We start from the raw sequence: 15,078 nt of genomic DNA, 5'->3' as shown, positions 1-15,078 counted from the left end.
AGCAATTATCATTTAATTCAACCTGAAACATTATAAGTACCAGGTCAGTCAAGTTAATAATTCAGTTGTATAATAGGTCATGACATGGACAAGATTCACACTGCAAATATTTAAAAAGTTGGTTACTTAGCTACCCTCATGCTTAATATTTTGCATCACAAGAATAACCATGCCACTTGACATATTTCTGTCACCTGAGTATTTGCAGACTTGCAGTTTCATGGTATAGTGGGTAAATGCCACACTACAAATCTGAAGGTTTGGGGTTCGATCCTAGCTGATTCTCGGAATATATTTAATAAGGCAGAATTATACACAACAGCCAGTAGTGAGGATTTTGCATAACATGGAGCTTCCATATGCTGGAATCTGGACAAAGAATCAAACATGACTTACAAATGTTACTGAGGAATCTCCTTTTACAAAATTTGCATGTGAGTTTTGTTGATAGATGGGAGTTGTCAGAGGATCATGGAAAACAACTTTTTGACCAGAAATATTGCAGACATGTTCAGTTAGCAATATATCATGTGAATTTGCAGGTCAGGGAAATATCAGTCATTCATTGAAAAACTTTTGCTCATTTCTCACAGCTAGGCACTGTATTGCTTAAATATTTGCATGTGGTGTTGTGTGAATAAGTGGTTTATCTTGGGTCCTAAAATCACCATGATACTGCACTCACTATGTTGGTATAGATATTGTGTGTTGTGTCCTGTGGTGCCTCAGATCATTAATTCTTATGATAGTTGCATACAGTGGCTTACTCAGTGTTGTTGCTGTCATACAGTTGAGTGGTTGTGCTGGGAGCAGCAGCAGTTTCTGTTTATGGACATGTTTTAGTTTAGTTTTTATTCTCCATTCTTCTGTGAAGAAATGAATGGTATTTGTGTCTTTTAATGTACTAATTTATTTTAAGTTTTTGCTTCCATTTTAGTGCATTTCCATTATATGAGGTGACTTTGGAATGTAATAAAAACTAGAAGTAGGATAGCAGCAGTATTTAGATTGCATCCCGTGACTACTTGGGTTAGTGTTATATTCCTTACAGTACAGATGAACATTGATTAAAGGCGGGTAGGGCTGCAGCTGTTGTTTATGGATGCAAGAGGAATTGGTTGCTGTCTGTAAACAGCTGTAAGCTGTGTTGATGGAAGTTTACAGGCTTCTGGGTGCTGCCCTGATGTTGCAGCACCTTCAAATTCAGTCATCCTGGCTAGTTGGCACTCACCTGACAATGAGTGGGAAGAAGTGGCTGGGTCACAAATCACCAGGTGGATGGCAAAAGTGTATAATGGCCACAGAGCTGTCCCCTTTAGCCTTAAAACATGGTTTGATTTATTTCTGCTGAAAGCACATGTGAGCCAGTGTGGGACAATTTGTTCATTGGGACTGGGCGTAATCTTCCCGAAAGATCTGAACCAACGCAAAGGTAGGGGTTTTTGTCACTGGGAGCCCTAACATTAGGCAGGTGTTGGAGCTCCCTAGGGAAATAGTGGACAGGTTGGTAATGAAGGCCTGTCTTTGCTTTCTGGAAGGGGGGTGGAGGTCACACCCGAAATGTGAAGCAGGCTCTAACAGTTTAGTGCACTGGCTGCATCCAACTGCAAACATGGCTCTTGTCAGCTTTAGTGAAGCCTACCATCCTCAGTTCCTACAGGTGGCTGGCTGCTCTGGTGAAGGCAGCTAGCCCTGCATTTAATGTGGAAGCAGAGATAGCATTTTGCAGCATCATTCCCAGAACTGATTGGAGTGCTCTGGTTTGGAGCCAAGTGGATGGCTTGAACCAGTGAATCAGATGACTCTTTGTCAATCTGAGATGTGAATTTCTTGACTTTTTCCGTTGAGTTGAGAAAGCAGCTACAAGAGTAGCGGGTATTTGCGGCATGCACATAGCAGTTTTTTAGGGTAGAGAAACCCCTTAACATGTCCAATGAGATATATTTTTGATTTCAGATCAGAGAAATAAAATGTTAATATAATATTAGTTGACTGCAGGAGCAACTATAGGAAGGCTATAGAACTAATGTTGCTTATAAATGGCAATAATACCCACATAGTACTAGGGACAGAAAGTTGGCTGAAACAAAATGTTAATAGTAATGAAATTCTATATTCTGATTGGAATGTCCCTTGCAAAAATAAGGTATGGCTGGTGGTGAAGGTATGTTTATAGGTGTAAATAACACAATAATATCTTTTAAGGTTAGTACAGATTCAGAAAGAAATAATTTGGCTGAAGGTAAGTTCTAAGGAGGATAAATATGGTCATTGGATGTTTTTCTAGGGCCCTGGCTCAGAAGTAGTAGTAGTGGAGCATCTGAGGAAAAATTTAGAGAAGATTTTGTGTAAATTTCCTAATCATGTTATAGTATTAGGTAGAGATTTCAACCTACTAGCAACAGACTGGGACACTCTAGTGATTTAGTCAGGCAGCAGGGACAAGGACTCATGCAAAATTGTTCTAAATGTTATATCTGGAAATTACCTTGAGCAGCTTATCAGAGAATCAACTCATATACAACCTAAAAATAAAAATCGATAAACCAACCAGAGTAACAAAGCATAGTGAAACTATAATTGATCACGTAATAACAAATATTCCTACATGCTATTGTGACACACAGGTAATAAACTCCACATTAGCAGACCATTTTGCAGTCATGATAGACATAAATATAAAGACTAGTGATTCAGTGCAGAAGAAATGGGAGATGAGAAGACAGAACTACCCACATAACATAAATCTGCTAAAAAAGATGTTAGAGGCAGAAAACTGGGAAACAATATATGCAGCTAAAGATGCAAACACCAAATGGAACCAGTTTTTTTCTTTATTCAGTTATTATTATGATGTTACATGTCCTGTTAGTAAAAGGCTTGTCAGACAGCAACAAAAAAAGAAAAGCTGGGTGACTGGAGAAGCAATCCATGCTAGAAATAATCTGAGAGTGTATTATGACCTCTCCAAACAAAAAAATACTGAGGCCTACAACACACTGTATAAAATAAAAAAGAAAGAGTACTGTAGTTTTATCAGAAAAACTAAAGCATCATTCATCAGGATGTCTATAGATAAGGGAAAGAACCACTCAATAGGTTTATGGTCGTTCATTAATGAAGAGAGAGGAAAAGTAACAAATCGGGCGGAGGACATCTGCCCACTGATGAGTGGGAAAAGCAACGCAAACCCTCTAGAAGTAGCCAATACTTTTAACAGATATTATATTACTGTAGCAGACGAATTAATAAGTCAAAATAAAACAAATGTAGCAAGTAAATTGTTAAACCCCCCACATACAAATCATACTATGGTTTTCATACCTACAACAGATGCAGAAGTGTCAAACCTAATAAAACAACTTAAAATTAAACATTCATCTGGCTTGGATGGTGTCACATCACATCTCATAAAGGAATGCAGAGAATGTATATTAAAACCATTGACACACATGCTGAATGCTGCGATAGAAGAAGGTATATTTCGAGATTCACTGAAAGTAAGTAAAGTGAAGCCAATATTTAAGAAAGGGAACAGGGATGAATTAGGAAATTACAGGCCAATATCATTGATCTCAACATTTGCTAAAATCTATGAAATGATAATAAAGAATAGAATTGTAAGTTTTATAACAAAGTACAGTATACTGCATTCATCACAACATGGTTTCAGAGAAGGGAAGTCAACAAAAACAGCATCAACAGATATAATTGAGCACATTCTTAATTTACTTGACAGGCAACAAAAGACTTGTGGGATTTTTATGGACCTATCTAAGGCATTTGATTGTGTGAATCACTCAAAATTAATGATGAAATTATATCAGTATGGAATTAGAGGAAAATGCTATGACATACTTAAATCATACATTACAAATAGGAAACAATGTACAGAAATCAGACATACTAGTGGGGGAAATATAACAAACTACAGATCAGAATTGTTGTTGTGGTCTTCATTCCTGAGACTGGTTTGATGCAGCTCTCCATGCTACTCTATCCTGTGCAAGCTTCTTCATCTCCCAGTACCTACTGCAACCTACATCCTTCTGAATCTGCTTAGTGTATTGATCTCTTGGTCTCCCTCTACGATTTTTACCCTCCACGCTGCCCTCCAATGCTAAATTTGTGATCCCTCGATGCCTCAGAACATGTCCTACCAACCGATCCCTTCTTCTAGTCAAGTTGTGCCACAAACTTCTCTTCTCCCCAATCCTATTCAATACCTCCTCATTAGTTACGTGATCTACCCACCTTATCTTCAGCATTCTTCTGTAGCACCACATTTCGAAAGCTTCTATTCTCTTCTTGTCCAAACTAGTTATCGTCCATGTCTCACTTCCATACATGGCTACACTCCATACAAATACTTTCAGAAACGACTTCCTGACACCTAAATCTATATTCGATGTTAACAAATTTCTCTTCTTGAGAAACGCTTTCCTTGCCATTGCCAGTCTACATTTTATATCCTCTCTACTTCGACCATCATCGGTTATTTTACTCCCTAAATAGCAAAACTCCTTTACTACTTTAAGTGTCTCATTTCCTAATCTAATTCCCTCAGCATCACCCGACTTAATTTGACTACATTCCATTATCCTCGTTTTGCTTTTGTTGATGTTCATCTTATATCCTCCTTTCAAGACACTGTCCATTCCGTTCAACTGCTCTTCCAAGTCCTTTGCTGTCTCTGACAGAATTACAATGTCATCGGCGAACCTCAAAGTGTTTACTTCTTCTCCATGAATTTTAAAACCTACTCCGAATTTTTCTTTTGTTTCCTTTACTGCTTGCTCAATATACAGATTGAATAACATCGGGGAGAGGCTACAACCCTGTCTCACTCCTTTCCCAACCACTGCTTCCCTTTCATGCCCCTCGACTCTTATAACTGCCATCTGGTTTCTGTACAAATTGTAAATAGCCTTTCGCTCCTTGTATTTTACCCCTGCCACCTTCAGAATTTGAAAGAGAGTATTCCAGTTAACATTGTCAAAAGCTTTCTCTAAGTCTACAAATGCTAGAAACGTAGGTTTGCCTTTTCTTAATCTTGCTTTCAAGATAAGTCGTAAGGTCAGTATTGCCTCACGTGTTCCAACATTTCTACGGAATCCAAACTGATCTTCCCCGAGGTCGGCTTCTACCAGTTTTTCCATTCGTCTGTAAAGAATTCGCGTTAGTATTTTGTAGCTGTGACTTATTAAACTGATAGTTAGGTAACTTTCACATCTGTCAACACCTGCTTCCTTTGGAATTGGAAGTATTATATTCTTCTTAAAGTCTGAGGGTATTTCGCCTGTCTCATACATCGTGCTCACCAGATGGTAGAGTTTTGTCATGACTGGCTCTCCTGAGGCCATCAGTAGTTCTAATGGAATGTTGTCTACTCCCGGGGCCTTGTTTTGACTCAGGTCTTTCAGTGCTCTGTCAAACTCTTCACGCAGTATCTTATCTCCCATTTCATCTTCATCTACATCCTCTTCCATTTCCATAATATTGTCCTCAAGTACATCGCCCTTGTATAAACCCTCTATATACTCCTTCCACCTTTCTGCTTTCCCTTCTTTGCTTAGAACTGGGTTGCCATCTGAGCTCTTGATATTCATACAAGTGGTTCTCTTCTCTCCAAAGGTCTCTTTAATTTTCCTGTAGGCAGTATCTATCTTACCCCTAGTGAGACAAGCCTCTACATCCTTACATTTGTCCTCTAGCCATCCCTGCTTAGCCATTTTGCACTTCCTGTCGATTTCATTTTTGAGATGTTTGTATTCCTTTTTGCCTGCTTCATTTACTGCATTTTTATATTTTCTCCTTTCATCAATTAAATTCAATATTTCTTCTGTTACCCAAGGATTTCTATTAGACCGCGTCTTTGTACCTATTTGATCGTCTGCTGCCTTCACCAATTCATCCCTCAGAGCTACCCCTTCTTCTTCTACTGTATTTCTTTCCCCCATTCCTGTCAATTGTTCCCTAATGCTCTCCCTGAAACTCTCTACAACCTCTGGTTCTTTCAGTTCATCCAGGTCCCATCTCCTTAAATTCCCACCTTTTTGCAGTTTCTTCAGTTTCAATCTGCAGTTCATAACCAATAGATTGTGGTCAGAATCTACATCTGCCCCAGGAAATGTCTTACAATTTAAAACCTGGTTCCTAAATCTCTGTCTTACCATTATATAATCTATCTGAAACCTGTCAGAATCTCCAGGCTTCTTCCATGTATACAGCCTCCTTTCATGATTCTTGAACCAAGTGTTAGCTATGATTAAGTTATGCTCTGTGCAAAATTCTACAAGGCGGCTTCCTCTTTCATTCCTTCCCCCCAATCCATATTCACCTACTATGTTTCCTTCTCTCCCTTCTCCTACTGACGAATTCCAGTCACCCATCACTATTAAATTTTCGTCTCCCTTCACTACCTGAATAATTTCTTTTATCTCGTCATACATTTCATCTATTTCTTCATCATCTGCAGAGCTAGTTGGCATATAAACTTGTACTACTGTAGTAGGCATGGGTTTTGTGTCTATCTTGGCCACAATAATGCGTTCACTATGCTGTTTGTAGTAGCTAACCCGCACTCCTATTTTTTTATTCATTATTAAACCTACTCCTGCATTACCCCTATTTGATTTTGTATTTATAACCCTGTAATCACCTGACCAAAAGTCTTGTTCCTCCTGCCACCGAACTTCACTAATTCCCACTATATCTAACTTTAACCTATCCATCTCCCTTTTTAAATTTTCTAACCTACCTGCCCAATTAAGTGATCTGACATTCCACGCTCCGATCCCTAGAACGCCAGTTTTCTTTCTCCTGATAACAACGTCCTCTTGAGTAGTCCCCGCCCGGAGATCCGAATGGGGGACTATTTTACCTCCGGAATATTTTACCCAAGAGGACGCCATCATCATTTAATCATACAGTAGAGCTGCATGTCCTCGGGAAAAATTACGGCTGTAGTTTCCCCTTGCTTTCAACCGTTCGCAGTACCAGCACAGCAAGGCCGTTTTTGTTAATGTTACAAGGCCAGATCAGTCAATCATCCAGAGTGTTGCCCCTGCAACTACTGAAAAGGCTGCTGCCCCTCTTCAGGAACCACATGTTTGTCTGGCCTCTCAACAGATACCCCTCCGTTGTGGTTGCACCTACGGTACGGCCATCTGTATCGCTGAGGCACGCAAGCCTCCCCACCAACGGCAAGGTCCATGGTTCATGGGGGGAGATCAGAATTACAAACAGTTAAACACGGTGTGCCGCAAGGGTCTGTGCTTGAGCCAATACTATTTATACTCTACGTAAATGACTTCCCTAGCTATATAAATCAGAAACTTATAATGTATGCTGATGACACAACAATCATTTGCACAGCTGACACAAAGGAGGAGCTTGAGAAGGAAGCACTCGTGACTATCGAAAATGCAAATAAATATTTAACAGAAAACAACCTGTTTATGAATCAGTCTAAAACAATGAATGTAGTATTTCAGACCAAGCATAGTGAAAATTATAATATAAATGTAAATATAAATGGAAAGACTATTAAAGAAGTAACCAGCACAAATTTTCTAGGAACTATAATAGACAAACATTTGGCATGGGGAGAGCACATCGATGCACTGTGTAAAAAGATAAACAAACAGATCTTCATCATGCATAAAACAGCTAAGACTGTGGATGATAAAGTCCTCAGATCAATGTATTATGGACTTGTCTTCCCACATTTGTCTTATTCAGTTCGTATATGGGGAAGTGCACAAGCTGGCTACCTAAAAAGAATATTCACAATTCAGAAAAGGGCAGTGAGATGCATTGCAAAAATACCACCAAGACAGACCTGTAGGCAAGCTTTTGTATACTATAATATTATGACAGTATATTCACTGTACATATACCAAAGCATAATGGCGGTAACGTCAAGTGATAAACACCTCCTAAATAAAGATGTACACAAACACGGTACAAGAGGAAATGAAAATTACTACATGATAAACAGAAATCTAAAACTGTCTATGACTGCCCCAGAAGAAGCAGGCAAAAGGTTTTTTAATAAACTCCCCAAAATCATTAAAAAAGAAACAGACCTAAAATGTTTTAAAAATCATTTGAAACTATATCTCACAGAGAAATGTATATACAGTTTGAGTGAATATTAAGATGGTGTTTAATATGTTATATCATTAAAATTATCATGTATGTTGTTTGGATTTGTATGTACATATAATGTGAAACATGTAATACCTTTGTATGATTATGGACTATTTCTGTTTAATCATTTGTTTCATTTATATATAATGAAATCAAGTTTGATGTTAATAGCCTATTGTATGACACACCCAATACTCTCAGCTGGATTTTCAGCTGGAGTCCATGGGCAAAGAATAAATAAATAAATAAATAAATAAATAAATAAATAAATAAATGAAAATAATGTATTTGCTCTCCTGGGCACCAAAAGGACAAACTTCTTCCAACTCAGGGTAGAACAAGGAATCAGTGATCTAAGGCCATTACAGCATCACTGAATGTTTGTAAATTGAAGGAAAGGTAGAAAAATATTTCTGCTTAGCAAGAGCAACAAACTATGAATTTCAGATTACCTCAGTAGTTAACATGAAAAATTTGTCCCCAGGACCAAACATGTTGAGCATAAATGGACAAAGTTCAAGAGTATTATACAATATGCCTTAGGTGGGTATATATGCCGAGCACAGTTGTGAGAGGTGGAAAAGACCCCCTATTGCTCAACAGCCATGTTAGAAAGCTGCTAAGAAACCAAAGAGTGCTTCACTGCAAATTTAAATGTAGCCAAAGCCTCATATACTAAAAAAAAAACTGAATTAAGCCAAAATTAGTGTAAGGAGAGCCATGCATGAAGCATTCAGCAAATTCAAAAGTAAAATTCTATGTACTGATTTGACAGAAAATCCTGAGAAGTTTTTGTCTTACTTTAAATCAGTAAATGGATCAAAGCCATATGTTCAGACACTCTATTAAAGAAATATTTAAGGCATAGTTCAATCAGTCAAATCATTATGCGAATGTCTTATATATCAATTATCTTTATATGATAACAAAAGACAAACTATAAACTGAGTTAATAAGTTAAGTTAAAAATACAAAAAAGAAAAAAGAGAAAAGATGCACCACAAAGGAATTATGACACCATTCCTGACTGGAATAGGGAAAGTGGAAGTGGCAGTGGTACATGAAGTATCATCACCACACACCAAAAGTTAGCTAGCAGAGTATAGATGTAGACATAGATGCAGACAATGCCATTTCACATTTATCTGTTTTGCCACCCAATAGTGCAGACTGCCAGGTTACAGTCACTATGGTAGTGTCTAATAGGTGTCTAACCATCAGTGCGGGACATTCAAATTGGAAGATATCCACAATAAAGTAAAACAATTTGCCACTTAGCATGTCAATGACTAATTTCATGTCTACACTGCAGTCTGAGGTCTGTGTCGTTTTAAGAAAATGTAAACTTACAAAAATTGCATGTGCACTCCAAGTCCAGCCTATAGCATGTGGTATCAAACCACCACAAGTACAGGAAGATTTGGACCCCTTGCAATGCTGCAGCATTGACCCAGCGATGTGGATGAATGTGCAACCCCTAATATGCCCATGTTGAGAAGATGGTACTCTTCCCATTCCACCCTTAGCTGCTGCTAGATCTTGCCTTTTCTGTCCACTAATTCCACATGTGGATCACTGTTCTAGTAGTATACTCTGTAGAAATGAAAATTTTATGATGATCTAAATCCATTTCACGAAACTTAATAAGTTGACATATTTTCTTCTTCAGCATCAGTGAGGCATATCGTTAGCTGTTTTCACATTTCTACTTTGATGTAGTGTTAGTCATTGAATGAGTTTGGTGCAATATTGATGTTTGTGGTCACACAAGAGATGATGCTGGTGGGCATCCATGTATGCCATTTGATGCAATTACCATGACATTTTGCTGGTACATTTTTCTACACATTCTCTGTTATTCATTTAGGCCATTCTTTCCGGGGACTGCAGTTTTCATGGAGTGTTGGTATTCAGTCATAGGTGAAAGAACATTGAGAATAGTGCACTGAGGAAACTGGAGGAATGGGGCATGTACATATTTATTAAAAGTATATGTATTGTCATTAAATGTTCTACCATCCACACTGGTTTGAATCTGTATGAAATTAAGGAAGGGAAGGTTATCTTGAACATGTTCTTTGGATTAATATGTTAATTTTGTTCAAATTATTCATAACTTAATGTGTTAACCTGTGTGCATTCCTGTTGTCTTTCTTTATTAAAGTAGACTGACTTTGTATTTCCGTATGTTCAGATAAAATTTTCAGCACTGAGCTCCACCACAATAAGAAACAAACACACCGGTATGTATAATTGCTATTTGTTATATTTTTAAAGAGTAAATTGATATATACATTGACACCTTTTTTTCAGGTACATGGCTGGTGGGCACCATATAGGAAAAGTGCTGCTTTGTATCAGGGAAGAAGAAAAACATAATGAGTCCAAGGTGTCACAGCCCTTGAGGGTACAGGCAAAACCTAGAATTAGCTTCAGTCCCAGTGCAGTCTGTATTGTAACAGGTATATAATTATTACAAAACTAAAGACATTCATGTAAATAGTATCTTAAGATTTATGGTAAAATTATCTACAAATTTGCAATACATAGGTGGTCTTGGAGGAGTTGGCCTTCAACTATCAAACTGGCTAGTTTCACATGGCCTGCAACAGTTGGTCATAACATCTAGAAGAGGGGCCTGCACAGCATATCAGCAGCACTGCCTAGAAAGGTGGAGGAAAAAGGGTGTGACAGTGCATATTGCAGTGGATAATATGTGCACAAGTGATGGAACAAAAAGCATTATAGCTCAGGCAAATAAAATGGGCACTGTCATAGGTATATTTCATCTGGCTGCAGTAAGTGACACATTTTTTGTCTAAAATGAAAGTACCTACAACAATACCAGTTTTGTATGATAGAGACAAACGTTAGATGCGCCAAAAATGTGACACAAAATGTAGCACGATAGATTGTTACCAGCTATGATAAGCACATTTTTGTACTAAATATACAATTACATTCTGGGTACATAAAATATTACAGAAACATATTGAATTACATCTGTGAAAAGTCACGAATGTACATAACAATACTATTTGGCTGTTTTGAGGAGACTGTCTTGAGGGCAAAGACTGTACTGGTCTAATGTAAATGAGGTAACAATGACTCATTCAAAGCAGAACACATTATACTGACTATTTTAAGAAAGAGATTAGCACACTGAAGAGCAAAAGTTGCTTTTGACTTTCAGGTTAGTGGTGAGCCACAGTACACTTTTATTCCAATAATTATCTTAATTTCTGTTTTTTCATGTGCCTTTCTGTACCTGCCATTTCACACATTTCTTTAAGTGATGTTTGTAAGTTTGCAGCATTAAGGTAGTTCTATGAAATGTTAAAAGAGCTGCTGGATGTTTGTAACTTTCAGTCACTATATGCCAGCACAGTATCTTACCCATCTTCAGCTTTATAATGGTAAAAGTAAACCCTTTATGCAGAACCCTGCCAGCACAGACATGGTGTACCTGTAGATCACTGGACATGTGTTAATTGAGTGTGTGCACTTCTGCAGGAAGCCTGTGGGTTGCTCTGTCAAATTGATTATTTTCATGCAGTAGTATCACAGAAAGCTGTCAGTTACACAGCTTACATAGTTTGTCTATGACAAGGTTTCTTGCTATTTCGAGCTGGAACAGATGGTAGTTTCCAGTATCGTTAATAGCATTTGATGTGTTAAGTCAATCACTTTTGATGTAAAAGGTAGAATCATGTTACACTAAAGGCACTAGCAGTCAATGGGTTCAGTGGTATCATACAAAAGTAAGCGAATTGTGAAAATTTCAGCCTCTACTGACAGTATTATAAATGACTGTGCTGCATGGTGTAACCCCACTCTCTCCTATTCAACTTAAATAGATGTACAAATTGAAAAAGTCTATGACATATTATGCACTCTTCTAGCAGTTTGAATGCTAATATGAAAGAATTGATGTACATGAGGATGAGCGATGGTTTAAATGAGTTATTATTTGCATGATAATATACTTCTAACTTTCATGGACCTCTATTGAAGAGTAGCTTATTGACTAGGAAATATGATGGGTTTTATCTGTAGAAAGGGCACATGTTGATTCGTCTTGTTAGTCATTAGTTTGCATTATTTCCCATTAATAACTTGAAAAATTAGTAAAATATCACAGCAGGAGATCACATTGACAGTAACTTCAAGTTATTCCACCAAAGATTATAAAAATTCGCACCATAATACATTTGAAACAAATCACAAGCACTAGTACAGGGAACATGGAAGTTTGCACATATTTTCAGAGAACAAAAGGATCCATGAACTACTTGCAAAGATAATGCTAACATAGAACTGATGTGTCTATGTGGAATGCAAATTATGAACTATACTGTGTTTGCTCACCAGAATATTCTGGAAGCTTCCATTCTCAAGTTAATTATTCCATTAACATCCAGTTTTCTTAATGGAGAACATTTTGATAAAATTGTGTGTTTTTATGTATAAAAAATTTGAGAGTCAGAACAGTGATAAAAGATGTGTGAAATAACCAACAATTCAAAATTGATATTTCCAGAATGTAACATGTAAAAAACTTTGTTTGTATTTTGAAATAGTTTGGCTTAGCATCAAACAAAACCATTTTGAGTGAAGCGAGGTATGCTTCACAGTACAAAGATGGCTGTTTACCTGATGGAAAATACATTACAGTCTGGCATAACTTAAATTAACTTTGAAAGTTTTGTAATTACACATGGCATTTATTACTGCTTGAGTGGCTTAAATCAAGGCAAATTACATTATTTACAAATGCTTTTTCATTGTTTGAATGCAAAATTGTTAGGATTGCTTTCTCTCTGGTGTTTCATTTTTGCAGGTTGCAGTTTGTGAAAATGTTCTTGTCACTCATAACCAAATAAGGCAAACAGAAGAACTGAAAATATTCCTGTGTGTTGTGCACCTCTGTAAAAATCATGTATTGCGTATTTTAAGCCTGAGAGGGTATCAAAAACTTCACAAGTGAAAATGGTATCAAACAATTCATATTGTCTAATTAGCCTAATTCTGGATTGTTACAATGGGACAGGACTAGAGATATTTTGTTTTTCTTATTTAGAAGTGGACTACTTCTAGACATTTCATCTGAATCCCCTGTGTTATTTGTTGGTTGTACAGATTTCTTGTAGCTTGATGCATCACTTCAACAAGTGAAGGACCAGACACTGGTCAGTTTCTGTAAGTCCACCTTCATACAGATGGTTTTGGGACCTCAGCTGTTCAATATAGAATGTCAAATCAAAATACCTTTCAGCTGTCTAAATTTCCAGTCTTTATGTTATTTGAGCAACCAGTTTTGGCACTACGTTACACCATCTTCAGGCCTCCTGACTGACTTGTCGGAAGATTCCCACTTCTGCTCTACTCAAAATAGGGGCCAGCTTCAGTCACTGGTATCCATAGATTTTTGACACAGCGATCCCTTCGATCATCACTTGCTGACCAAAGTGATGATTGACGAGATCGCTGTGTCAAAAATTTGCAGATACCAATGACTGAATGCTAGCCCCTATTTTGACTGCACATAAACACGGTGTAATGTAACTCCAAATCTGGCTACTCAAACAAATTAACAACTGGAAATTTAAATGGATGAAAGGTATTTTCATTCAACATTCTAGATACTGATCATGTCAGTAGGCTGTTCTTGTGGACATGTAAAAATAAACTGCTGTTCCATACATAAGTGAGTTTTGATCATGGACTTTCCTACTCAGACATAACTCACCCTCCTCATTAGAAGTCCACAACAATTGAAGGCACAGAAACATCATAAATGAAGATGACAACATTTCTTGATGAGTGAATAAATAGCATTTTATAAAGTTATCATCATACAGAGAAAATTCCACAGGAACTGAACAATACCTGTTAAGCATATACAGTTCTCTGGGAATAATGTTATGTAAAAACATTGAAATCTGTTTATTATAGTATGGCACATTCATTCATTTTATATGCCATTTCATTCTCGGGTACAGCACACACAAACATAGTCTTCATGAAAGAAAGTTTTCTAAGAACCAATTTTCAAAGTGAGCAGTTGCCAACCCAAGTATGTTGCCAGTCCTCTACACTTTGCTAATGTAATCAATTTGGGGTAAAGAAAGAGACACTGAATCACACAAAAGGGTACAGCAAAAGAATTTGCACCTTGCAGCAGTGACAGCAGCAACTGCCACCACTTGAAGATGTCGAACTGTTGCAGCAAAGAAATATTGTACAATTTACACAATAAGATCCAGCAACAAACCTGAGGAAAGTATCTGCAACAGATCTGTTGGGAAATCCTGAAAACTCGCATTCATCCACCTAACCAACAATTAATCAGAAATCATTCTACAATGAAAAATATAGCTGTCCTGCTTTGAACATACGATTCTGCTCCTTCAAAAACAAAAACTGTAAAAGAAATACTTATGAGATACATATTTTATTGTGTGGATGAATAATAGAAGATAAATATCTGAGGCAGAATTTCTGGTCAGTATTTATCTTCAGAAATCAATAAAAGATAAAAACATACAAAACTATACTAGCTTTTGGAACTGTTGGCTTCTTCCTAATGGAGCAAAAAAGGATAGCTTTAAAAGCACAGGTACTCAGACCGCAGAATGAGAGGCAACAGCTAAGAGGACAAGGGGAAACCTACATTCTCTTAAGTAACTGACTTTTTCTGTCTTATGTTAGTTGTCAAACTGTGTTGTTGTTGTCCTTCTTCTTCACAGCATTAATCCCATATTGTATGGGATCCACTGTACTCAAGATATGGCAAATTTATTTTATTTAAATTTGTGGTCAGATGTCCTCCCTGCCATCTCAGTCAGCAGTTACCTGAGGGTGGGAAGTCAGGTGTGCCACCTGCCTATGAACTGTATAAACTTTGTTCTGTGTGTAATCATA

At 37.3% G+C, this 15,078-nt stretch overlaps 1 protein-coding gene across 1 annotated transcript in view; it reads left to right on the top strand.

The window, feature by feature from the left end:
- Positions 1–15,078, top strand: part of LOC126175576 (fatty acid synthase-like) — a 218,957-nt gene that overhangs the window by 132,090 nt on the left and 71,789 nt on the right. The window contains exons 16-17 of the mRNA XM_049922434.1: positions 10,468–10,616; positions 10,705–10,952. Coding sequence (XP_049778391.1) covers positions 10,468–10,616; positions 10,705–10,952 — 397 coding nt within the window. The remainder of the gene's footprint in view (positions 1–10,467; positions 10,617–10,704; positions 10,953–15,078) is intronic.

This window comes from Schistocerca cancellata, chromosome 3 (assembly GCF_023864275.1).
Source record: "Schistocerca cancellata isolate TAMUIC-IGC-003103 chromosome 3, iqSchCanc2.1, whole genome shotgun sequence".
Lineage (NCBI taxonomy): Eukaryota > Metazoa > Arthropoda > Insecta > Orthoptera > Acrididae > Schistocerca > Schistocerca cancellata.
This window is presented reverse-complemented; position numbering and strand designations above follow the sequence as displayed.